The sequence below is a fragment of the Oncorhynchus mykiss genome, chromosome 30 (assembly GCF_013265735.2).
Source record: "Oncorhynchus mykiss isolate Arlee chromosome 30, USDA_OmykA_1.1, whole genome shotgun sequence".
In the NCBI taxonomy this organism is placed as follows: domain Eukaryota; kingdom Metazoa; phylum Chordata; class Actinopteri; order Salmoniformes; family Salmonidae; genus Oncorhynchus; species Oncorhynchus mykiss.
This window is the reverse complement of record NC_050570.1, coordinates 13,159,186-13,186,705: the sequence shown is the minus strand read 5'-3', so window position 1 is coordinate 13,186,705 and position 27,520 is coordinate 13,159,186. Positions and strand designations below refer to the sequence as shown.

The following is a 27,520-nucleotide window of genomic DNA, read 5'->3' as shown; positions in this document are numbered from 1 at the left end:
ATTACCAATTAAGGTGCCACAACCCCATGTGGCCCAAACGTAGATGTTCAGCCTCTGCAAAAAAACACTCACTGCGACTGACAAGTAGTCTAACAAATGCATGCACATAGCTCTTAAATTGTGTATGGACTTGGGTTCAAGGACAGAGCATGAAAACAGCCAGAACAGGTATAAGCGGCTTTAAGCACCTGGATTTGGAATGACGGACTTGATAAGCCTCATCAGTTTAACTGAAAATAACTAGGCTGCGGAGAGACACATCAGAGTGCATAGCCTTTCGATGGTGCGGTGTCAAAGTGACTCGATTTTAAATAATACACAACGGGATTAAATCTAACGCGTCTGGGTGGACTAGCAGTTTGATTCATTTCGGTGATATCTACCTGTTATTGTCAACTGGAACCCCGCATGAAGAGAGCGCGCGAAAGCTTCTTGTTGGAAAGCATGGGCTAATGCCGCTCTGTGGTTCTGTCCAGCGCGCACAGGACTGAAAAGACAGACGCGCATGATTCAGGACATCAAGGCGTCTCAACAGTTTTCGGGAATGAAAACTTCAACATGGCAAAATAAACCCATCCTGCATACCTGTTTGAAACGATGCCTACATGAAAATCCCTTTCACGACTGCCGCTTTCGCTCGGACCGGCCGTCACAGAGCGGCTTCTTCTTCTTTTTCTATTGGAAGAGAGGGAGAGAGGATCCTTTTCCGTGCGAGAGCGGCTGTCCGCAGAAATGCCAGGCAACCTCACTGTCTCAAACAACACCGTGCTAGTTCTGGGTGCTGAGATTAACACCGCACAAACCCGGGACACCGACTATAACTTCCCTGCTCTGATACTCGGAATATTGCTAATTGTGGTCATCATTTGTGGAAATTTGCTTGTATGCCTTAGCGTGTACAGGGAAAAAGCTTTGAAAACTACAACCAACTACTTCATAGTCAGTCTGGCTGTGGCTGATTTGATGTTGGCAGTTTTGGTTTTGCCACTGTTTATATATGTGGAGGTGAGTAAAATATATTTAACTATATTTGACTATCTTTATGATACCTTGATGATGATGATTATTATTAATAGTGATAGTATTAATCATTACAATAATTACACATGATAATATGATAAAAAAAAATCTAAATATGATATTCATAAGGGTCAATTAATTATGCTTAGAAGCCATTTCAAATAAGAGCACATAATGTAACATTGTAATATTGTAATATGCCATTTGTCACTCCAAACCATAGACTATGACAGAACAGACCACTTGTTTAATCAATCATATAAATTGTAATTTCAAATTGATATTATGCATAGTTAATAGTATGAAATATTTACACAATTGATTATTGTCTAACAACCTATTGTCTTGTGGGGAAAGGTTTATTACATGTGTTGTAGCTGATGCAAGGATGCACACTGCACAGAATAGATGACGTGCATACTGTATTAACACAGTTAACTCATTAATACAATGGTTTGCAAAGGCATGTGAACCTAGATTGCTGTTGTCCAACCTTCTCTATATGGTTCGTCGACTACATTAAGTATTTGAGCCAGCTAAATTATCATTACCCAACATGGCTTCACCAGATCTATTCCTGCTGCATGGTTTGTAATACTGAATGTTCAACTTTACCAATAATGATAAAAGAATACTGTAACTACACTGAAAAAATATATAAACGCAACATGTAAAGTGTTGGTTCCATGTTTCATGAACTGAAATATGTGAAATATACCAGAAATGTTCCGAATGCACACATAGTTTATTTCTCTGAAATGTTGTCACGCATTTTTTTTAAATGGGAAGTTTGGTCAAAACAACACAATGCCACAGATGTCTCATGTTTTGAGTGTGCAACAGGAATGTCCACCAGAGCTTTTACCAGGATGATCATTTATCTACCATAAGCAGCCCCTACTTCAACCGGCCTCACAACCGCAGACCACGTGGAACCACGCCAGCCCAGGACCTCCACATCTGGCTTCTTCACCTGCGGGATCGCCTGAGACCAGCCACCCGGACAGCTGCTGAAAAAGTGGGTTTGCACAACCAAAGAATTTCTGGACAAACTGTCAGAAACCATCTCAGGGAAGTTCATCTGTGAGCTCGTCGTCCTCACCAGGGTCTTGACCTGACTGCAGTTCGGCGTCGTTACCAACTTCAGTGGGCAAATGCTCACCTTCGATGGCCACTGGCACGCTGGAGAAGTGTGCTCTTCACAGATGAATCCCTGTTTCAACTGTACCGGGCAGATGGCAAACAGCATAACGTATATGGCTTTGTGTGGGCGAGCAGTTTACTGATGTCAACGTCGTAAACAGTGTGCTCCATGTTGGTGGTAGGGTTATGGTATGGGGAGGCATAAGCTACGGACAACGAACACACTTGCATTTTATCAATGGCAATTTGAATGCACAGAGATACCGTGACGAGGTCCTGAGGCCCATTGTCTTGCCATTCATCCGCTACCATCATCTCATGTTTCAGCATGATAATGCACAGCCCCATGTCGCAAGGATCTGTACACAATTCCTGGCATGCATACTCACCAGACATGTCACCTATTGAGCATTTTTGGGATACTCTGAATCAACGTGTTCGACAGCGTGTGCCAGTTCCCGCCAATATCCTGCAACTTCGCACAGCCATTGAAGAGGAGTGGGACAACATTCCACAGGCCACAATTAACAGCCTGATAAACTCTATGCGAAGGAGATGTGTCGCTCTGCATGAGGCAAATAGTGGTCACACCAGATAGTGACTGGTTTTCTGATCCATGCCCCTACTTAAAAAAATATATATCTGTGACCAACCGATGCACATCTGTATTCCCAGTCATGTGAAATCCATAGATTAGGGCCTAATGCATTTATTTCAATTGACTGATTTCCTTATATGAACTGCAACTGTTACGTCTATATTTTTGTTCGGTATAAGTATTTCAGAAATAATCAGATAACACTGACATCCACTGTCTCTAAAAAAAAATCATACACTGTATGAGGATTGGAATCTAACTTCAACCATGTAGATATAGCTACGCTGTAGGCATAAACTCTATTTGACCCCTCGGGCAGACGCTTGGGTTGCCTCGCCACTAATAGTACCAGAACCCCCTGAAACGAGTCACTGCACAGATGCATCCCCATTCCTTTTGCCACAGCACATGCCTCACCCGCAGCATTACACACACATTTTCCCAGCGGCAGTCATCACTGGGCCGGGAAACTGAAGCTGACTAGCACCTCCCCTATGCCCCTCTCCTCCTCCCCTAAGCCAGACAGCCACTAGTAGCCCAGAGACCCAGCAGAGGAACAATGGTTTGTCACTGACAGAACATTCCATTCCCAGGGCCACTGTCCCAAGCGCCACACTGGACACCGTTATGGCGCCTTCAGAGGGGACAAGACAGCTTGAAATAGCATCCGACTGGCCAGTCTGATGAAATTATTTAGCGGCCCATCTCCCTCCCGTCCTTGGGGTGATCGCTGATCTGACATGACTCAGTGGAAGTGGTGGAATCCAGCCAAGTTGGAACAGTGATTAGGCTACTTCAAGGCTGAGGAGAAGGAAGGAATTAGGAAAGTGTTTAGCCTATAGTGTTGAAACCGAGGCTCATGTATCACATCAAATGTCAGACTGGCAGTGAACACATGCCGCCAACCTGGCAGCCATATATGGGTCATTTTGATCAGAGAGAGAGAAGACATCAAGAAAAAGCCAATTAAAAGGTTTGTCCATTTATTCCTCAGGTGATAGAAGGCCATTAAAATCCTTTCAATTTTGATGAGAACAAAACGTGCCATAACCCGGCACTGCGCACCACACCTGCATTTCCCAATCAGCCAGCGGGGCCTGGCTGGAGAGTGGTGTGTTTTACTCTGCTCAGCTGTATGACAGAGCTGCAGCAATGCTAATGAGGAAATTAAGATTTCTCACACAGCCAATCTGGTGGGCGCAGAACACTAGCCTGGCGGAATACCTTGTGGAAGTGATTAGAGGCCAGGGAGGGGCAAGGAGTTGTCAGAAGACCTTGGCTCTCTAAATTAATTTAATTATCAGCTGTATTGAAGGAGACGGTACAAGGTGCCTCCCCTCTGACCTTCTTCAATGCGTTTTGAGAAGGAGGCAAGGACAGAGGATGTGGGGAATCGGGGAAAGATGAATGGAGAAAGAGACTGATGTCTTTGATGCTGCTCTCTGACCATGTGGGTTTTGTTGCTCTGATCTGTTTCAGTTCCAGGATGGTCTATGGTCACTGAACATGCACATCTGCGATGGCCTGATGACCATGGACGTGATGTTGTGTACAGCCTCCATATTCAACCTCTGTGCCATCAGCATCGACAGGTGATCAGCCTTTAACTCTCTGTTAACATTCTGTCCGATTTTTCAGGTGGTGGTCGAAGCTCTGAGGTCAAGTATCACTTTACGACAGAAACAGCATTGCATTACAAGCATGAGTCAATTCATCTTATTAGGAAAAATGACCATGCCTCCAGAAATGACCTGTCATCTCTTGTCCCCCTTCTCCCTAAAAGCACTCACTCTTAACAGAAAGCACAAATTAGGCAGACAGAAAAAAAAGGAAAAAAACCAGAAACCTCAGGATAAAATATGTATCCATGTTGATCAACTGCCAGAATTGGCATGGAATCATTAGCTAGTTGACCTGATATGATTATCTGTATCTTTGCTCACTGTTGCAAAGTCTCTCACTGAAATTAAGATGTTTAGGACCTGTTGAAGTATTTGTTGCCTCCATGTTGCCTATAGCCAAGCAAACATTATTAGCTTTCCAACAAATGGAAATCTGAAATAAATGAGAATCCAACACGTACCCCAACATACATTTCCTGCAATTCTGTCAAATGTGATGTACTAGAATGACAGATCTAAGTAAATCATTAATTTACTTCATTCGTAAATATTTCTCTTTTACACAGAGTTTAGATACAACTCCTCTCAATCTCTTCTCTGGTTGATGTGATTCATTCAGGTTCATCGCTGTCTCCATCCCACTTAACTACAACCGTAAGCACGTGGACCAGAGACAGATCTTCCTGCTCTCCGCCACGTGGATCCTGGCCTTGGCGGTGGCCTCGCCCGTCATGTTCGGCATCCAAAACGTCCCCCAGCGGGACCCAACAGAGTGTAAGCTAGAAGATGACAACTACGTGGTGTATTCCTCTGTCTGCTCCTTCTTCATCCCTTGCCCCATCATGCTCCTCCTCTACTGCGGGATGTTCCGGGGCTTGAGGAGGTGGGAGGAGGCGCGCAAGGCCAAGCTGAGGAGCAGCATCCAGGCCTGTAGGAAGTTCCAGGAGGCCGCTGCCTCCTTGCCCCCGCTGGCCTCCCTGCCTCCTCCGCCCCCCGTTATCAAGCGGGATGAGCTGACAGACATGAAGCGGGAACTAAAGGATATTAACCTGGAGGAGCTGGACCCTTACCCCCTAGAGTCTCCAGACGGCCCCTATAACAACTCTTCACCAGACACTCCAGACTTTCCCTATAACTCCTCAACCTCTCCAGAATACAAGGACGGTCCTGTGCCCACTGTGGTGGCCTACTGTAACATTAAGCATAACCTCCACCCCACACCCGACTCTCACAAGAAGAAGAGGGCCAAGATTAATTGCAGAGAGAGGAAGGCCATGAAAGTGCTTCCTGTCGTTGTGGGTGAGTGGAATTATTTTTGTTCTCTTATCTGTTTGGTTGCACTTTGCGGAGCCTCTATTGTGGTAACAGTATTGGCCAGGGCACTGATGCAACTGTTCATGTAACTGTGTAACTGTTGCAGTGTCAATGCTACAGAAAGAATGTGCCTGTCTTTGTTAAAAAGCCAGCACTCACAGAAAACACTCCCTCGACCCAAACCCAAGTTCAGAGTCAGGCAGTTCTCTTGAATTTCCATTAACGCTTCGTATTAAAAAAGCTAAGTAGACATTTCTGATTTAAATGCAAAATGTAGGGCTCTATTTTAATAAACCTAATGCAATGTAAACTCTTGGCACTGACGGTAGCGTTATAGGTTTGGGCGTGTGTCAGAAATATTTTTGCTATTTTCACAACTGTAATTATTGTCGCAGTAGCTGGTGGTGGTGTGAAAGGGCTGGGTTTTAATGAATAAACAAGTGGATGTGTCGTGACTTGGCCCCTCACTGGCCAATCAGAACGTACTCCATGGCTAGTTGTGGTTGCTTCAAGTTGTGTATTTGAGGTCTTTTATGAATTGCATTGTCATCAACTCCAATTTGAATGTTAGTCCGTTATAGCCCAATTCGTTAAATACCCTGTCCCATATTTGCTAAATATGTTGAACATGTTTTCAGTCCACATTGTTCAAATTGCATTGCTTCAATATGGAACTACATTGTTAAACATAGGCTATAGCAGTCTGGACATGAAAATGCCAAACATAGTCAATAAGGAAGATTCAACTCACTAGGCTATTGATAAGGCCTGAAAAAAAACAGTGTATAATTATAATCAAATTCTACTAAAAACGAAAAAACAACTTGTTTTAAATAGTCTATGTCTAAATACAGTTCCATCCACAATAATTGCTCACCATGGGCGTATAATACAGACAAGGCAATTTAAGACTATGGAGAGTTTTCCACACATACTGTACACATTTTTCATAGGAGCTGGATAAAGATCCCAATATAAAGAGAAAAGGAGAATTTCCACTCACCATTATACTCGCAAATGTAATGTTTTATAAACATCATGGTACCATCTTACAAATCAAATATGCACTTCTCCAGAAATAGCGGACGGAATTCCATTGCATTTGAGAAAAGTATGTTCTCACCATAAACCCATAGCCGGGGAATCTTTCTACATAATAATTTTGGCTGTTAATCAACTTAAATGAAAAACAAATCACTGTTTTACGGGATTCACCAGAGCAAAAGGCACATCTCTCCTTCCATGGGCACTGTGCATCATGGATGGATAGGCTGCGCTTCCACTCTCAAAATCCATGCCATCATCAACTGAGTTGCTCAAATGCAGGTAAAGCCTGACAATATTCCAGAAATGCATGGCTATGACATCTAGTCTATAGGGTAGACAAAGTGGTTCCAAATTCAGCTTATTAAATGACTCTTTACGTAGTGATCAATGGAGATATTCTTAGGGCCACCATGCCAAAACATTGGCAGTTATATAATTATAATTATAAACTGGGTGGTTCGAGATGCAGAGTGCCTGGACACAGTTTTGAGGGAGTGTGCAATTGGCAAGCTGACTGCAGGAATGTCCACCAGAGCTGTTAGCAGAGAATTTAATGTTCATTTCTCTACCATAAGCCACCTCCAACGTTGTTTTAGAGAATTTGGCAGTACGTCCAACCAGCCTTACAACCACGTGTTACCACGCCAGCCCAGGACCTCCACATCCGGGTTCTTCACCTGCAAGATCTTCTGAGACCTGGCACCTGGACAGCTGATGAAACTGAGGAAGATTTCTGTCTGTAATAAAGCCCTTTTGTGAGGAAAACTCATTCTGATTGGCTGGGCTTGGACCCCCAGTGGGTGCACCCATGGCTGCACTCCTTCGCAGTCATGGGAAATCCATAGATTAGGGCTTCATTTATTTATTTCAATTGACTTGATTTCCTTATATGAACTGTAACTCAGTTAAAAGCGTTGAAATTGTTGCATGTTGCGTTTACATTTTTGCTCAGTATAGTTAAATCAGCCATGACAGGGGGAATGGAAGCTTGTTGTGTGCAACAGGGAGGGCCAATTGAATGCAAGTTTCACAAAAATGGTTTACTGTTAAAACATTTGTCGCCTGTCTATCAATGGGTAACAGGGTTGACATGTTATGCTCAACCCACTCAGTTTTTCACCACAAAACACAAGAAAATGCCCAAAAAGAGTAGAACCAGCTCACCAGCTTTTACATTATGATTGGACTATTATATGTCCAATGTTTATTTTGAAAGAAAAGGGTCTATTACCCCGAATATCACACATGGACAACTTCTATGGCCAGATATGGACTATATCCTGAGATATGTGACATCCTATTTTCTCTCTTCATGTTGACAAATACTGACTGTACACATCGCATATCTGTGTTTTCTCAGCACATTCAAGATATTAAGCTATATTGTTTCCAGATATGCTCCTCTTGGCTGAGGTCCATATCCTGATCTTGATATGCTTTTTGATATGCTGAAAATAAGGACGATTTGATGCATTTCTGAATTTCCTCTGGATATTGACTCATTTGATATCCTGAGATAGAAAATAAAATGTCCATATAGTCCTGATGACAAATACTGACAGTAGGCCTACATAGTATATGTTCTCAGCAAATACGGTACAAGCCACATGCTCTTGACTGAGGTCCATATCAGGATCTTGATATGCTAAATAAGGACAATTTCGGATGCTTATTTGAGTTGAGGACATGCTCAATAATTTGACAAATATTAAATCCATATCATTCTTTCAGACACTATACTTTTTCTATTCCCTCTAGATAAAGGCACTAGCAAACCGCAAGCTGAAGCACTGTAACTGGTAGCCTAGCAACAAGAATCATGTATTTTCTGCTGTGCAGTTCCAAGTATCATTTTTTTACTTGGGCGCCACAAATGAGTTGGTAAACAGTGTGTGGTCGAACTGACAACTGGAGAAACAAAGAAGTGAGAAGTTGTTCAGAAAATACCTCCAAGAAGTTAACGCTAAAGTGAGTATCTAATTTGAGATGTTTTATTTATCTTAGCAACTGTAGTTCTGTCCTTGAGCTGTTCTTGTCTATTAATGTTCTGTATTATGTCATGTTTAATGTTTTGTGTGGATACCAGGAAGAGTAGTTGCTGCTTTTGAAACAGCTAATTGGGATCCTAATAAAATACCTTGAGGCTTGATGTGGGGGTACAAGCTACCTGGTAGCCTAGTTAGCTAACATATAACGAAAAATCTTTTCACCCCCTATCAAGCCTCAAGGTGAAAGCTAATGTTTTAAAACATTTAGGCATATTTTGCATTACCGATTAATATAAGATAGATAGCTTGTTCCAGTTAGTTTTGTCATCATGAATGAAGGAGGTAGATACCTTGTGGTATGGTTATGTGAAAAAATATGTTTTTGCAATATTGACTCAATTTTGATTAATGATTTATGCATTTACAGTTTGGAGTGGATCATAGACCAGCACTACCACCATGTTGGGTCTGGACTGCCACTGATGACCCAATTTGCACCCATCACATCCATCGTCCATAAGAAACAGGGCAACCAGGAGTATTGAGGGTGTGCAACTTTTTTATTTTAAATAAAATAAATGTTTAGCAAAGATTGGCTTACGTTTGCATTTTCACAGAAAACCTGTTGTGATTGCTGTTGTGATTGGAGCTCTATATTTGCTATGCTGCATTTAAAAAAAAAACATAAATAGCAGAGATATTCTTTGGAAATAGCAACTTAAATATGATAATGTTTCCTTTCCGTGCCTTGTATAGCTTACTACTGAATATGGTGCAAATGTATGCTCAGATATGTCACCTTCAAGTGAAGAAGCATGATGATTTTCAGTGCCTGAACAGGTAAAATCATTTGGCCACTGGACCTTTCATGAGTCGGATTTAGCCCATTTTCGATCAGTCATAAGAGGATGAATATTACATATCATGTAACGATATCTACTGAAATCGTTTTTTCTTTTTTAAATACGGATACATTAATTATCAGGTTAATGACAACAGATATGATAAAAAATATATATATATGTGGATTCATTCATGCCTAACTATAAAGGCTTAGATACAGTGCAGTGCATTCGATACAGTGCATTCGGAAACTATTCAGACTCCTTGACTTTTTCCACATTGTTACGTTACAGCCTTATTAAATTGTTTTTTTCCTCATCAATCTAAACACATTACCCCATTATAACAAAGCAAAAAATGTTTTTTAGAATTTTTTCCAAATTCATTACAAATTAAAAAAACTGAAATATCACATTTACATAAGTATTCAGACCCTTTACTCAGTACTTTGTTGAAGCAACTTTGTCAGTGATTACAGCCTCGAGTCTTCTTGAGTATGATGCTACAAGCTTGGCACACCTGTATTTGGGGAGCTTCTCCCATTCTTCTCTGAAGACCCTTCTCTGTCAGGTTTTCAGGTCTCTCCAGTGATGTTCGATCGATCGGGTTCAAGTCCGGCCTCTGGCTGGGTCACTCAAGGACATTCAGAGACTTGTCTCGAAGCCACTCCTGCATTGTCTTGGCTGTGTGCTTAGGGTTGTTTTCGTGTCTGGAGCAGGTTTTTTGTCAAGGATCTCACTGTACTTTGCTCCGTTCATCATTCCCTCGATCCTGACTAGTTTCCCAGACCATGCCGCTGAAAAACCTCCCCACAGCATGATGCTGCCACCACCATGCTTCACAGCAGGGATGGCCCCAGGTTTCTTCCAGACGTGACACTTGGCATTCAGGCCAAAGAGTTCAATCTTGTTTTCATCAGACTAGAGAATATTGTTTCTAATGGTCTGAAAGTCCTTTAGGTGCCTTTTGGCAAACTCCAAGTGGGCGGTCTTGTGCCTTTTACTGACGAGTGGCTTCCATCTGGCAACTTTACTATAACATCCTGATTGGTGGAGTGCTGCAGAGATGGTCGTTCGGGAAGGTTCTCCCATCTCCACAGAGGACCTCTGGAGCTCTGTCAGAGTAACCATCGGGTTCTTGGTCACCTCCTACCCCAATTGTTCAGTTTGGCCGGGTGGTCAGCTCTAGGAAGAGAGTTGGGGGTTCCAAACTTCTTCCATTTAAGAATGATGGAGACCACTGTTTTCTTGGGGACCTTCAATGTTGCAAAATTTCTTTGGTACCCTTCCCCAGGTCTGTGCCTCGACACAATCCCGTCTCAGAGCTCTAAAGAAAATTACTTCGACCTCACGCTTTGGTTTTTGCTCTGACATGCATTGTTAACGGTGGGAGCTTATATAGACAGGTGTGTGCCTTTCCAAATCATGTCCAATCAATTGAATTTACCACAGGTGGACTCGAAATCAAGTTGTAGAAACATCTCAAGGATGATCAATGGAAACAGGATGCACTTGAGCTCAATTTCGAGTCTCATAGCAAAGGGTCTGAATACTTATGTAAATAAGGTATGTCTAATTTAAAAATGTTATACATTTCCAAAAATGTATAAATCACTATTTTCGAATTGTCATTATGTGAAAAATGTATGAGGAATAATTTTTATTTCATCCATTTTAGATTAAGGCTGTAACGTAACAAAGAGGAGTTAGAATATTCTACAACAGTGGTTACCGACTGGTCGATCTTCAAGGCATTCCTAGTCAATCACCAAACATTTCTGTAAAAAAACAACGATAAAGCCTTGCGGTCCTTTTTTGTTGTTGTTGTTGGCGGTAGGTGCATTTAATTCAGCAGCCCTAGCGCCGGGAAGGCAAAGTGTTCCCATCTTTAACCCTTTCATGTGTCTGAAGGTAGAACTCCGCCTACTCGGCAGGCCCAAAGTGCAAATCAAGTGCACCTATAGGCCTACCGCTGGCCAATCAGATAGCTCAGATCACAGTGTCTGCACAGTTTCCTCGAGCCATTGACTCTAAAAAGAAACCTGGAATACACAGTAAAGTTGATACTGTGAGATTTAAAAACATTTAAAACCATGACTAGAGAGACTCAACAAATATAGCAAAGAGCTGCTGTTTTTATGAGTAAGTTCATGTGTAAGTTGTTATTCAGCACTGTCAACACTTTGTTCAACACTCACACTACAACCAGCACTGCAGCTGTAATCAATGAGTATAGCAAAGTTGTCCGATAAGCTTGCGTTATTGAATATTTCACTTTCTTTGGTCATAGGAGTAACAACATGAAATGGTACTTGAGGCATACATAATGCAGTGCGTCTTGAGTTTCTGGCCCCTTTTCTCAGTGGAGGTAGAGCGGAGGGATGGTGAGTCAGGTGAGAGGCAGCCTCACAGCTGCTGCCTCCCCTCAGATTGATGCAGGCCATCAGTCCCAATAAAATAAAAAATAAAAAACATTATGCTCACTTAGCTGTCCCTCACAAGTAATAACAAATTATATATTACCAGTGTGATAATATCATTCTTTAATATTACCATTCTTTAAATATCATTTCAAAATGATTTCAGAAGAACAACATTGGCAGAGCAATTCAAGTATAGCCAATATGCATGGTAATAACATGGCATTGTTGAATACTATTTTCTGATTGGCTTGAACAGCATTCTAGAGTGTGCATTATTGCAATTTAATGCATGGTATATTTTCACAGTATAATTCAATGGTCAATTATTACATGTTTTATGTTTGAGCTGCTTTTGAAAGCAAAAGTCAAATTGAAAACATTATTGGCATGGTTGAATTCGATATTCATAATAGCAAGCTAGGTTTGGTTTGCTAAACTTGCAAATCAGTTTGTATGGTTACCAAGGCAACTCCTGTCGCAATCTAGTAAACTTGCTAGCAGCTTCAGTGGATGTTGAACACATTTCTAGCGGCAAATGTGTTAAATTATAGCCATGGTATAAAAGAGAATCAACTTGTGGCTCTATGCATTCTCTGGAAAATAATGCAACGCCGTGGAAGGTTAGTTCACTGCACATCACGTGTCAAGGCATATTAACTAATTATAGAGCAAACGGAATTATCACAACACATAGGTTGTAATATGGCTTTTTGTTTCCTGTATTGGCTTCCCCGGTGATTTTACCCACGCACAGCTACTGATCTTGACTCAGAAAAGGTTTGTGGCCACTGTTCTACAAATATGTAAACGGGGGCACGCTCACATCCCAGATATCTCCCTGGACTCATACGACAGCAGGGAGAGTTCTGAGGTTCGGATTGGATGCATGTAGAAACTGTCCATTTATGGAGAATATCCTAGTTCCGTATATGAAATTCATGACATGCGTTTCTGGAACATGTCTACTACTTATATCTAATCAAATGTCAGATATCCGGAAATATATACAGTAGATAAAGATATCCCTTGATATGGACCCCTTTCGCATAGTATTCACCATATTAAAACGAGAGTTCAGTTCACGTAACAGTTGACTTTAATAACTAGGGCTTTACAATGACTATGGTTCTGCACAGTCAGATTGGATAGTTTGATTAATATAATAATTTGATTAAAACGTGTACATGCTTTGCAATAAGAACGAATCCCATAATAATCCGGTTTACATGGACACATCTGAAATCAGGCTGCCTGATGGCACTCTGATAAATGCAGAAAATCGCCAATGAAAATAAACGTTCTACCACAGTGAACGTGTTATTTTTGGGAAGCATATTTGATTCTGAGTTTGGACATATAAAGTTTTATGTGAAAACTACTTCTACGATGCAGACATTGCTGGTACGAACTCACTTTACTCGCGCTAAAGCAGGAGGCTCGCTCGGCTGGTGCTAGCGCATGCAGATCAAATACACCGCTGGAACGCCATTTAAGGTGTTTACATATCGTAATCATTTGAAAGATTGCTCAGAAAAATCAAGTGTTTTAATCGGTATATGCTTACTTCGATTTTGACCAGAGTAAGGTGTTAACATGACTTTTGCATAATCTGCCCACTGCCATAATCCGTTTAATATCGAATTACTAGTGTGCATGTAAATGTACTGAATGACTGATTATTTTTAGGGGTTAGTGGGTTAAAACCTTCCAAGAAGTCACAGACTGCACGGAGGGACATGTCAAAATGCAGAATTTAGGCACTTTAGCAAGTCTTTATTCATATAGAAAATTCATATTTATTGAATTCTCAATGTGGTCTGTATTAAAAGGGCACTTCCGTTCATATTAACAGGCTTTTACAATTTAATATTGGTGCATAATTACAGGACTACTTAACATACAGTATTAAAGGGTCGAAAATGCACTCCTTTTTGTGGAATGACCCAGTGCACGATAAATTCTGCTTGTTGTATGTTGGTTGCAGTGCTCTCCTCAAATTGATTTGTTTGTTTGTCATATGCACATGAAAGACATGGAGTCACTACAATTGTTTTAGTAATTTAGATGCATTTAAATGCATGTTAGTGTTTTTGGTATCCTCTGGTATGTGTCAAGTACAATAAAAATGCATCTTGACAAAATATATTGTAGCACTGGCAGCCTATTAGAAGACTTGGAGGAGTTGCTTGTTAGGGGTGTGGCTTTCTTGTAGAGCTTTTTGGCCTCCCATGAACCGGATTGTCATGACAGTTAATGTGTTATGTTGTGCTCTGTGCTTTAAGGTTAAGCTTCTACATGTGAAAATCTAATTTAAATTACATTCCCGATGCATTCAACATACATTGAGTGTACAACACATTAAGATCATATGCCCTTTCTTTTCTGATTCATTATTCATTTCACTTGTAAAGAATGGTTTTTAAACCTTGAGACAAGGACTGTGTGTATGTGTGCCAATCAGAGGGTGAATAGGCAAGAAAAAGTATTTAAGTGCCATTGAACAGGGTATGGTAGTACGTGCCAGGTTTGTTTCAAGAACTGTAGCACTGCTGGGGTTTTCATGCTCAACAGTGTATCAACAATGGTCCACCACCAAAAGGTCATCCAGCCAACTTGAAAAACTATTGGAAGCATTGGAGTCAACATGGGCCAGCATCTCTGGGGAATGCTTCCGACACAGTGTAGAATCCATGCCCTGATGAATTGAGGCTCAATATTAGGAAGGTGTTCCTAATGTTTGGTAAACTGCCAATTTTAAATATTTCACATTCATCCTAAAATATGTATCAAAATATATATTTTAAATGTAATTATTTTCGTATAGGAAACGATGTGTCATACAAAGAATACAAGCACAAGTTGAACGCTGGCTTCAAGCATGAAAGAGCAAAACAGGTTTCATCAACAACAGTGACAGATCTTATAGCATTGAACTGGAGTTCCACATGGTATTTCTCTCAACAACCCAGCCACACAACAACCGCAAGAGATTCGTCGTAAATATTTTTGAGGGTTCATCTTCTGTGCACTGAGTGGTCTGAGTCATCAACACGAGAACTAACATACCACTCTAGCTATACAAAGCTTTCTAAAACCTCACCTCTGGCCTAAAGTCTTGTGTGGTCCTTTCTATGTTTTTACTCTCTAAACAGTTACATCTTTCTGACGTGTAAAGACCTTGTTAAGGAAAAAGGATAAACAGGGTCATTATTGGGCCTAATGAGTCATTATGATACCCTAGCCAACATTGGCGAATTACCTTAACCCTCAATCCAATCATTATGTAAGGTTTGCCTGAGGCCTTAAGACCTAGAGAGGGAGTTATCCCTACAGCATCAGCATATCGTTGTGTAGAGGGCTCAGCCCTTCTGACTGGCTGCATGGACCTGGAAACACAGCTGAGTAAACACAGATGAATGATCATCGACAGTGATCATGGACTACTGTGGACAACTCTGATCTTTTTTCCACTAATTGGTCTTTTGTCCCAATCACCTCAGATCTTTTCACATCAGATCTTTTTTTAGAGCTGATCTAATTGGTCAAAATACCAATTAGTGGTGAAAAAATATCAGAATTGGGCTTCCTGTGTAAAAGCTGTCAACAAGAATCCAAGCTAACTGTAGGCCATGTGTTGGAATGTTCATGTATTCTACAACTATCAGTGGATGCTGCTGAGGGGAGGATGCCTGAAACAGAGCGAATATATATTTTTTTAACCTTTATTTAACTAGGCAAGTCAGTTATTTTACCAAAAGGCAAAAGGCCTCCTGCGGGGACGGGGATTAAAAATAAAAAATGTTTTAAATAAAAATATAGCACACACATCACGACAAGAGAGACAACACTACATAAGAGACCTAAGACAACAACATTGCATGGCAGTAACACATGACAACACAGCATGGTAGCAACAACATGACAACAACGTGGTAGCAACACAACATAGTAGCAGCACAAAACAGGGTACAAACCTTATTAGACACAGACAACAGCACAAAGGCAATACAAAACATCATGCAAAGCAGCCACAACTGTCAGTAAGAGTGTCCATGATTGAGGCTTTGAATGAAGAGATTGAGATAAAACTGTCCAGTTTAAGTGTTTGTTGCAGCCTGTTCCAGTCGTTAGCTGCAGTGAACTGAAAAGACGAGCGACCAAGGGATGTGTGTGCTTTTGGGACCTTTAACAGAATGTGACTGGCAGATCAGGTGTTGTATGTGGAGGATGAGGGCTGCAGTATATACAGTGGGACAAAAAAGTATTTAGTCAGCCACCAATTGTGCAAGTTCTCCCACTTAAAAAAGATGAGAGAGGCCTGTAATTGTCATCATAGGTACACTTCAACTATGACAGACAAAATGAAAAAAATAATCCAGAAAATCACATTGTAGAATTTTTAATGAATTTATTTGCAAATTATGGTGGAAAACTAAGTATTTGGTCACCTACAAACAAGCAAGATTTCTGGCTCTCACAGACCTGTAACTTCTTCTTTACGAGGCTCCTCTGTCCTCCACTCGTTACCTGTATTAATGGCACCTGTTTGAACTTGTTATCAGTATAAAAGACACCTGTCCACAACCTCAAACAGTCACACTCCAAACTTCACTATGGCCAAGACCAAAGAGCTGTCAAAGGACACCAGAAATAAAATTGTAGACCTGCACCAGGCTGGGAAGACTGAATCTGCAATAGGTAAGCAGCTTGGTTTGAAGAAATAAAATGTGGGAGCAATTATTAGGAAATGGAAGACATACAAGATCACTAATAATCTCCCTCGATCTGGGGCTCCACGCAAGATCTCACCCCGTGAGGTCAAAATGATCACAAGAACGGTGAGCAAAAATCCCAGAACCACACGGGGGGACCTAGTGAATGACCTGCAGAGAGCTGGGACCAAAGTAACAAAGCCTACCATCAGTAACACACGACGCCGCCAGGGACTCAAATCCTGCAGTGCCAGACGTGTCCCCCTGCTTAAGCTAGTACATGTCCAGGCCCGTCTGAAGTTTGCGAGAGAGCATTTGGATGATCCAGAATAAGATTGGGAGAATGTCATATGGTCAGATGAAACCAAAATATAACTTTTTGGTGAAAACTCAACTCGTCATGTATGGAGGACAAAGAATGCTGAGTTGCATCCAAAGAACACCATACCTACTGTGAAGCATGGGGGTGGAAACATCATGCTTTGGGGCTGTTTTACTGCAAAGGGACCAGGACGACTGATCCGTGTAAAGGAAAGAATGAATGGGTCCATGTATCGTGAGATTTTGAGTGAAAACCTCCTTCCATCAGCAAGGGCATTGAAGATGAAACGTGGCTGGGTATTTCAGCATGACAATGATCCCAAACACACCGCCCGGGCAACGAAGGAGTGGCTTCGTAAGAAGCATTTCAAGGTCCTGGAGTGGCCTAGCCAGTCTCCAGATCTCAACCCCATAGAAAATCTTTGGAGGGAGTTGAAAGTCCGTGTTGCCCAGCAACAGCCCCAAAACATCACTGCTCTAGAGAAGATCTGCATGGAGGAATGGGCCAAAAAAAACAGCAACAGTGTGTGAAAACCTTGTGAAGACTTACAGAAAACCTTTGACCTCTGTCATTGCCAACAAAGGGTATATAACAAAGTATTGAGATAAACTTTTGTTATTGACCAAATACTTATTTTCCACCATAATTTGCAAATAAATTCATTAAAAATCCTACAATGTGATTTTCTGGATTTTTTTCCCTCATTTTGTCTGTCATAGTTGAAGTGTACCTATGATGAAAATTACAGGCCTCTCATCTTTTTAAGTGGAAGAACTTGCACAATTGGTGGCTGACTAAATACTTTTTTGCCCCACTGTATCTCAGATAGGGGGAGTGAGGCCTAAGAGGGGTTTTATAAATAAGCATCAACCAGTGGGTCTTGCGACAGGTATACAGAGTTTACCCGTTTACAGGAGAGTATAGAGTGCCGTGATGTGTCCTATAAGGAGCATTGGTGGCAAATCTGATGGCTGAATGGTAAAGAACATCTAGCCGCTCGAGAGCACCCTTACCTGCCGATCTATAAATTACGTCTCCTTAATCTAGCATGGGTAGGATGGTCATCTGGATCAGGGTTAGTTTGGCAGCTGAGGTGAAAGAGGAGCGATTACGATAGAGGACACAAAGTCTAGATTTAACTTTAGCCTGCAGCTTTGATATCTTCTGAAAGAAGGACAGTGTACCGTCTACCCATACTCCCAAGTACTTGTATGAGGTGACTACCTCAAGCTCTAAACACTCAGCGGTAGTAATTAGGGATGCACAATCTATCGGTGAAGATAACGCTGATGTGCAAAGCTGAAACTTCACTGCTTGACATGTATGATGAAATCCTGGTTGAGAAGGAAACTACTGAACAAATAAACAACAAAACAGCACAGCAAGTAAGTGAAAGAAATAGGTTTTGATTATGTTTTACTGATAATGGGGACATACGTAAATGGCACCAAAATGACTTTTTGGTCAGTGTGGGGTGTGTATATGTGTGTAACCTTTACTTAACTAGGCAAGTCAGTTAAGGGCAGAGAAAGCTTGTTGGACGCTAAGAACGCTTTGTTGTAGAGCGTTTAACACAAGATCCGGGGAGGGGCCTACAAGAATGAAATGGTCTACCGTATCAAAACTTTAAAATAGCAGTGCAAGATTGCTTAGAATCAAGGGCAATGGTGACATTTCCCTTGAGAGGAACCCATATTACTTACCAAAGAATACTATAGACATCAAGAATGTTTTTCCAACACTTTTGATAAATAGGGCCAAATAGAAATAGGCCTATAACAATTAGGATCAGATTGATCTCCCCGTTTAAATAAAGGATGAACCGTGGCTGCCTTCAAAGCAATGGGAACCTCCCCAGAGAGGAAAGACAGGTTCAAAAGGTCACAGATAGGCTTGCCGATTATAAGGGCCGCAACCTTAAAGAAGAAAGGATCTAAACCATCTGTTTAAGGTGCTCCTTTAGCACCTCGGACTCAGTGACCGCCTGCAGGGAGAAACTTTGTAGCAGGGCAGGGTAAAAAGAGGGAGTTTAATGCTTAAAACCAGCAAATCAAATTGTTTGGGGACAGACTTGGTGGAGACAACCGAGCTCTGAAGGTGATCCTTGGTAAAGATTGTCACTCCCCCACCTTCAGAAGATCTGTCTTGCCAAAAAAGGTTATAACCAGAAAGGTTAACAGCAGTGTTCAAAACACTCTTTCATAACCACGTCTCAGTAATGACCAACACATCTGGATTGGAGCTGTGGACCCACACTTTCAATTGATCCATTTTAGGTAATAAGCTTCTAGTGTTAACGTGGAGAAAACCCAGGCTTTTACGAGAGCAGAAATCAGTGAAACAGATATCAGAGCCGTCAGAATTGGGGATAGCAACAGTAGATGGGCCAGAGTGTACATGCACATTTCTAGATATCATCAACAGTAATACAATCAAGACACGGCAGAGGACAGGGAGCTCTGCAGTGTTGATTTATGACATTTGAATGTGCATTAAATGGCAACAAGATCATATTATACAGCAATTTCATCAGTTAACATGAATACAAAGCCGGCAAGAGGTGGTTAGAAAGGTCTGTGTAACCAATAGAGTCAGAGCCCCGAGTGTGGGAACAAACATGGTCTGTCCCACGGTTGGGTAAACAAGAAGGTTCATAGTCAACAAAGCATGCAGGAGTCATGAGGCAAATACCAAAATGCACAAGAAAAAATATATAACTAGCCATTTGTAAGTTCAGAGTCACTCGCCCCAACAGTGTCTGTGTGCTGAAGGAGAGCGAAAGCTCGGGAGAGAGGGGGGAGTGTGGTGGGGGTACCTATACCAGACAGGGGGAGACCGGCCACAGCAGACGGTGAACAGATCGCCAGGTGGAATCCAAGCAGCAGTGCAGCAGACAACGGGAGTAGGTGCCACACCCACTTGGGAGAAGCTTTTATTTCTGGAGGCAGATTTCTTGTAGAAAATGTCAGTGGATGGTCTGTGAACAGCGGGAGGGGGCTTCAAGGCCTCTGGATTTGGGTGGTGTAGCCTACCAAGGCTTTGACACCTCTCACTTCACACCTCAGTACTAATTTAAGTTGTATCTGGTCTGACTGGTCTGTCTCAGTTCCATGAGTTTTGATCTGGAGTGAAGGTTATGCTGTGGAATTGCATCAAACATATAGAAACCATGTGTTTGATACTTATCCACTTATTCCTCTCTAGCCATTACCACGAGCCAGTCCCCCCCAATTAAGATGCCACCAACCTCCTGTGAGACCTAGAACAATCATTCACGCTGTAGGGGTTAAAACGGCTAAATATGCTCACTAAAATACACAGTGCCTTCAGAAAGTATTGCATCATGGCTGCATCATGTTATAGGTATGCTTGTAATCGTTAAGGACTGGGGAGTTTTTCAGGATAAAAAATAAACAGAATGGAGTTAAGCACAGGCAAAATCCTATAGGAAAACCTGGTTCAATATGTTTTCCACCAGACTGGGAGATGAATTCACCTTTCAGCAGGACAATAACCTAAAACACAAGGCCAAATCTACACTGGAGTTGTTTACCAAGAAGACAGTGAATGTTCCTGAGTGGCCGAGTTACCGTTTTGACTTAAATCTACTTGAAAATCTATGGCAAGACCGGAAAATGGTTGTCTAGCAATGAACAACAACCAATTTCACAGTTCTTGAAGAATTTAGAAAACAATAAAATGGGCAAATGTTGCACCATCCAGATGAGGAAAGTTCTTAGAGACTGACTCAGAAAGAGTTAGATGTAATCGCTGCCGTAGGTGCTTCTACAAAGTATTTACTCAGGGGTGTGAATATTTATGATATTTCTGTATTTCCTTTTCAAAAAATTTCAGTTAATGGATGTGTCAACATTTAATGCTAAAGCTCAGAAAACAAATAAGATTCTACGCTACAAAAAGACAGGGTAATGTATTACCAAATGTAAATGACAATTAACCGGAGCAAGGGCACTTCTAGCATTGCACACATTCTTTAATGCAGTTTTCCCCCTTGAGAAGTTTTGTGCCTGCTTTAAGCCAGAGAGACAATCCTGTACTCTTTCACAGTAGATGCACACACACATATTCTGGTTGCCTACCTATTGGAGGGTACGGGCAGAGGGCATGGCAGGAAATCGTTCTGGATGATCCTTTCAATACCCAGGCCACAATAATCCACACTGGAAAGTCACACACTAAAGGAGCAGCACACGCACACACACACACACGTACACAAATACAGAGCTCAATGAGTCTACTAGGACAGAGAAAGAAAAAGGGGGAGAAAGATAAGGGGAGAGGGGAAGGATCGGGGAGAAAGAGAGAAACTCTGTCACCGTCAATTAGCCTTGTGTCCTTGTGCTATCTGAGTCTATCTATCCAGGGATGATGTAGATTAATGTTGGTGAATTCATTGAAAAGGCATGTCAGAACTGAAGCGTGGCCTATAGTATGGAATTTGAGGGAGCTATCAGGGAGTATTTCAAACCCTGTGTTCAAGAGTCAATGTGAAGAGGGAACAACAAAACCTATTCCCCCTCAGGAGACTGAAAAGATTTGGCATGGGTCCTCAGATCCTCAAAAGGTTCTACAGCTGGTCGCATCACTGCCTGGTATGGCAACTGCTCGGTCTCCGACCGCAAGGCACTATAGATGGTAGTGGGAACGGCCCAGTACATCACTGGGGTCAAGTTTCCTGCCATCCAGGACCTCTATACCTGGCGGTGTCAGAGTAAGGCCTTAAAAATTGTCAAAGACTCCAGCCACCCTAGTCATAGACTGTTCTCTCTGCTACTACACGGCAAGCGGTACCGGAGCGCCAAGTCTAGGTCCAAGAGGCTTCTAAACAGCTTCTACCCCCAAGACATAAGACTCCTGAACATCTAGTCAAATGGCTACCCAGACTATTTGCAGTGCCCCCCCACCCCCCTCTTTTATACCGCTGCTATTCTCTGTTGTTATCTATGCATAGCCACTTTAATAACTCTACCTACATGTACATACTACCTCGACTAACCGGTGCCCCCACACATTGACTCTGTATCGGTACCCCCTGTATATAGTCTCGCTATTGTTTTTTTACTGCTGCTCTTTAATGACTTGTTACTTTTATCTCTTATTCTTATTTATTTTTTAACTGCATTGTTGGTTAGGGGCTTGTAAGTAAGCATTTCACTGTAAGGTACCTGTTGTATTCAGCGCATGTGACTAATAAAATTTGATTTGAAGTCAATGAAATAGATTGGAAATAACGGTTGATCTTATCTGAATCAGGATACTAACAGAAATAGTAACTTACACTGCAGTAGTAGTCTACATTGTAAATACATAGTTATGTGGGGAAAAGACTAATAGATGCCTCAAAGTCAGGTGGTGTCTGAAAATAGGGGACTCTTGGAGAGAAGACACCATTCCAACCAGCCTCACTCGAGCCTTCCATCCTTTTCTTTATTTAATAGTAGGAGGTGAGAATGGATCTACAACAACTCCAAATAGCAGGAGTGTTGGAGCTGTCTGGTCAGAACTGACTCAGAAACACATTATTCCATTAGATAACGCTTTCCTAATCCTGGCCCTGGGTGTTTATAATAAGGCGACCTATGACAGGTTTCCCAACTGGTAGCCCACGGGACGGATTTCACAGGTGGTTTTATTTGGTCCCGCAAGTTATCTGAGCAAAAAAAATTATGAATTACAATATATATATACACACACACACACACACACACACACACACACACACTACCAGTCAAAAGTTTGGATACACCTACTCATTCAAAAGGTTACTCTTGATTTTTACTATTTTCTACATTGTAGAATAATAGTGAAGACATCAACATAACACATATGGAATCATGTAGTAACCCAAAAAGTGTTAAACAAATCAAAAAATATTTTATATTTGACATTCTTCAAAGTAGTCACCCTTTGCCGAGATGACAGCTTTGCACACTCTTGGCATTCTCTCAAACAGCTTCATCTAGTAAAAATAAAGAAAAATCCTTGAATGAGTAGGTATGTCCAAACTTTTAACTGGTACTGTATATACAGTTGAAGTCGGAAGTATACATACACCTTAGCCAAATACATTTAAACTGAGTTTTTCACAATTCCTGACATTTAATCTTCGTAAAAATTCCCTGTCCGAGGTCAGTTAGGATCACCACTTTATTTTAAGAATGTGAAATGTCAGAATAATAGTTGAGAGAATTATTTATTTCGCGTTTATTTATTTCATCGCGTTCCAAGTGGGTCAGAAGTTTACATACAATCAATTAGTATTTAGTAGCATTGCCTTTAGAATGTTTAACTTCGGTAGAACATTTCGGGTAGCCTTCAATTTTGACCCATTCCTCCTGACAGAGCTGGTGTAACTGAGTCAGGTTTGTAGGCCTCCTTGCTCGCACATGCTTTTTCAGTTCTGCCCACACATTTTCTATAGGATTGAGGTCAGGGCTTTGTTATGGCCACTCCAATACCTTGACTTTGTTGTCCTTAAGCCATTTTGCCACAACTTTGGAAGTATGCTTGGGGTTATTGTCCATTTGGAAGACACATTTGCGACCAAGCTTTAACTTCCTGACTGATGTCTTGAGATGTTGCTTCAATATATCCACATAATTTTCCTACCTCATGATGCCATCTGTTTTGTGAAGCACACCAGTCCCTCCTGCAGCAAAGCATCCCCACAACATGATGGTGCCACTCCCGTGCTTCACAGTTGGGATGGTGTTCTTCGGCTTGCAAGCCTCCCCATTTTTCCTCCAAACATAACGATGGTCATTATGGCCAAACGGTTCTGTTTTTGTTTCATCAGATCAGAGGACATTTCTCCAAAAAGTATGATCTTTGTCCCCATGTGCAGTTGCACACTGTAGCTTTTTTTTATGGCAGTTTTGGAGCAGTGGCTTCTTCCTTGCTGAGCAGCCTTTCATTGGAGCAGTGGCTTCCTTGCTGAGCAGCCTTTCAGCTTATGTCGATATAGGACTTGTTTTACTGTTGATATAGATACTTTTGTACCTGTTTCCTCCAGCATCTTCACAAGGTCCTTTGTTGTTGTTCTGGGATTGATTTTCACTTTTCGCACCAAAGTACATTAATCTCTAGGAGACAGAACGAGTCTCCTTCCTGAGCGGTATGACGGCTGCGTGGTCCCATGGTGTGTATACTTGCGTACTATTGTTTGTACAGATGAACGTGGTACCTTCAGGCATTTGGAAATTGCTCCCAAGGATGAACCAGATTTGTGGAGGTCTACAATTTTTTTTTCTGAGGTCTTGATTTCTTTAGATTTCCCATGATGTCAAGCAAAGAGGCGCTGAGTTTGAAGGTAGGCCTTGAAATACATCCACAGTTACGCCTCCAATTGACTCAAATTATGTCAATTAGCCTATCAGAAGCTTCTAAAGCCATGATATAATTTTCTGGAATTTTCTAAGCTGTTTAAAGTCACAGTCAACTTACTGTATGTAAACTTCTGACCCACTGGAATTATGATACAGTGAAATAATCTGTCTCTAAACAATTGTTGGAAAAATTACTTGTGTCATGCACAAAGTAGATGTCCTCACCAATTTGCCAAAACTATAGTTTGTTAACAAGAAATTTGTGGAGTAGTTGAAAAATGAGTTTTAATGACTCCAACCTAAGTGTATGTAAACTTTTGCATGTTCATTACATTTGCAAAAATGTCTGAAAACATGTTTTCACTTTGTCATTATGGGGTATTGTGTGTGAAGGGTCTCTCCTTGGCCCAGCCAGAGGGGAATGGCAGGAGTGATGGATATCTCTAATATTATTCAATGGTTCAAACACAAACCAAGGTAGATTTCTGGTGGGAAGGAACTCTACATTACATTGGATAAGACTATCTTATTCATGCTCCTGAGGGACCTACATTAGATGACTAGGAGACTTTATTCACAGCTTGAGCTTCTCTGAGGAATGCTGAACCGATGGAAAAAAATCAAATGCTATTTCTGCCTCACATTCAGTTGTTCAACCAAAGCCCTCCCTCCACAGTAAGTGAATGAGTCGGAGAAAGGAAAGCCCAGCTTCCAGAGAGAGTTGGTGCTCAGAGCAGGGATATGTCCCAAATGAAACCCTATTCCCTATAAAGTGCACTACATTTAAACAGGGCCCATATGGCTATGATCAGTAGTGCACTATATAGGGAATAGGGTGCCATTTGGGATGGAACCCAGACCTCCCCATGCAGGATGGAACAGTTTGTTTCTGATCCATCACTCATCCTAACCCCCATTCTAGATTATTAATAGAAATCTCATCAGCATTTCTGAATTATTCAGCCGAGCGGGGGCTAGGCAGGGAAGCTGGCTGACTGGTGTAGTTCGAACGGTGGTGGAGGAGCATTTGTAGCACAGTTTATCTTATATATACCCTACACCTGTATACACCCGTCTCATTTTTCTGCAGGCATACTTCTTTACATACAAACATAATTTGATCTGGCAAGGTTCTGCTTATATCTGAAGTATTCACCCAATATACTTTGCTCCTGTATGAGCAATTGGTTTATGTATGGGCCAGTGTTTGATTGAAAATGTAATTTTCCTACTTACAATACAGATCGGTTCCGTTTTATTACCATAGTCGCGTCACGCTGATAGGAAATTACACTTTAACATTTTTTTTGCACTTTAAAAAAAATTACATCTATATCACACCATGGGGATATGATCACACTTCATGATGTATATGTAATTGAGCTCTCAGTGATGTGTAGAATCTATTCAGCAGTGCCTCTTCAGGCTACTTCAATCTGAAATACATTCATCTGGATGGGGCTTTAAGAGGGGGGCGGCTTACAGTAGTCTTTGATTTTGATTGTGTTTGACTTGATCATTATTGCTAGCTATATCTTTTCCCATTGGCCGCTCATTCATGTCCTCAAAGTAAAACTCATCATATATTGAGCAATTCCAGTTTTATTAAATGTGGTATGCGCTCCAAATGGCACCCTGTTCCCTATAAAGTGCACTACTTTTGACCAAAGCTCTTTGGGCCCTGATCAAAAAGTAGAGCACTATAAAAGGGGAAAGGGTGCCATTGGGAACGCAAGCGTAGCAATAAAGTTTCAAGCCTGTGTTAGCCTGACATACAATCCTTTCATAAATGAGAGAAGTCTTAGAGGTGTAATTTTACTGCGATCCCTGTGGTTTGCGAAATCTAAACCTCCCTCTTTGTGTGTGTGTGTCTGTGCCCATTCGTGCCGTTCTGCCTGTGCGTACCTGTGTGCATGTTTTCCTATGCTTGTTCCCATGTAGCTTCCTGCGTTTGTGCGCTTGTGTATGTGCCTGACTACCTCTGTGTATGTGTGTGTCTATTCAATCCCAGGTGTCTTCCTGTTCTGCTGGACCCCGTTCTTCGTTGTCCACACCATGCGGGCCCTGTGTGCCACTTGCTTCATCCCCCCCGCCCTGATGAGTATTGTCACCTGGCTAGGCTACGTCAACAGCGCCGTCAACCCCATCATCTACACGGTCTTCAACACAGAGTTCAGGAACTACTTCAAGAAATTCATCCACAGCTGCTGTACATACCGGTAGACAAGACGGCACAGCTAGCCTGGTTCCAGATCTGTTTGTGCCGTCTCGCAAACTCTTATGGCCAACTCCTATGGCAATGTGAGTTGGCAACACAGCACAAACAGATCTGGGGCCAGGGTAAGCCACCACCGCCAATAAATGGACAAGAAAGCACAAACGATAACATTGTATAGATGTGACAATATCAAATCTGAGCTTTGTTGTACAGTATATCTTGCCATTACATATTTTTCTCCCAATTGGGATTTTATTTTTGTACATAATGTTGTTTTCTGTTGATTTAAGCTTGTGATTGATCTTATTGTGACAGAAATGTTTGTTTGTCAGCTGGCCGTATGCCGTTTCAATGTTTATTGTGGAAATCTTTGTGGTGAGGAATAGCATTGAATCCCTTCAACTAAAAAATATATTCAGAAATAGAAGCCATTTCTGAGGTTATTAGAGGTAACTGAATGTGTACAAAATGAATCTTTAAGATGAAATGTTTTTTCACTTAAAATGAGGACTTCTGTTTTCTGAACATTGAGGACCAGGGTTAAAAACATAGTCCACGCCACCACTGCATCACACCTACCTCTCATCAACAAAAAAATACAATTCTCCACACAACCACGACAATACTGCAAATCCTGACTTAGTCTGATAAAGATCGTCACAACAAAAGGAAACCTCTTTAAAAAATATCCCTCACGCCTGTACGGAAATTGAGGCTTTGACAAACTGAGAAGCGGTCAACTGAAAGGGCAAAAGAACAAAGAAAGTTTCCTCTGTGTTGCCTAGCAGCTCAAATCATGTATCCAATACACGAAAATAACAAAAAATAGAGTCATGGTTCAAACCCAAGGAGAAAGCTTTGGGAGGGAGGATTAAACATGATGGAGCAATTTCAGACACCATCTGCTTGCATCTGCTTGCAGTGT

The 27,520-nt window shown here is 41.5% G+C and overlaps 1 protein-coding gene across 2 annotated transcripts; it reads left to right on the top strand.

The window, feature by feature from the left end:
* On the top strand, nucleotides 1–27,204 carry drd4a (dopamine receptor D4a). Of its 2 annotated transcripts, XR_002473121.2 has the most exons (5): nucleotides 1–1,005; nucleotides 4,241–4,353; nucleotides 5,003–5,682; nucleotides 8,503–8,712; nucleotides 9,160–9,401. XR_002473121.2 is itself a non-coding variant. In XM_021598851.2 (4 exons), exons 1-4 carry the CDS (start codon nucleotides 733–735, stop codon nucleotides 26,598–26,600), a joined length of 1,278 nt encoding a protein of 425 aa, XP_021454526.1. In that variant the 5' UTR covers nucleotides 1–732; the 3' UTR covers nucleotides 26,601–27,204. The 2 variants fall into 2 exon arrangements, 1 of the variants encoding a protein (XP_021454526.1); XM_021598851.2 differs by lacking the exons at nucleotides 8,503–8,712; nucleotides 9,160–9,401 and adding an exon at nucleotides 26,389–27,204.
* Nucleotides 27,205–27,520: the final 316 nt, after the last annotated feature.

Bases quoted from the DNA above. Each gene is read 5' to 3' on its own strand.
- drd4a (XM_021598851.2), top strand. From the start codon at position 733: ATGCCAGGCAACCTCACTGTCTCAAACAACACCGTGCTAGTTCTGGGT. The intron at 1,006-4,240 runs GTGAGTAAAATA...GATCTGTTTCAG, and splicing joins CACTGTTTATATATGTGGAG to TTCCAGGATGGTCTATGGTC. The intron at 4,354-5,002 runs GTGATCAGCCTT...TGATTCATTCAG, and splicing joins TGTGCCATCAGCATCGACAG to GTTCATCGCTGTCTCCATCC.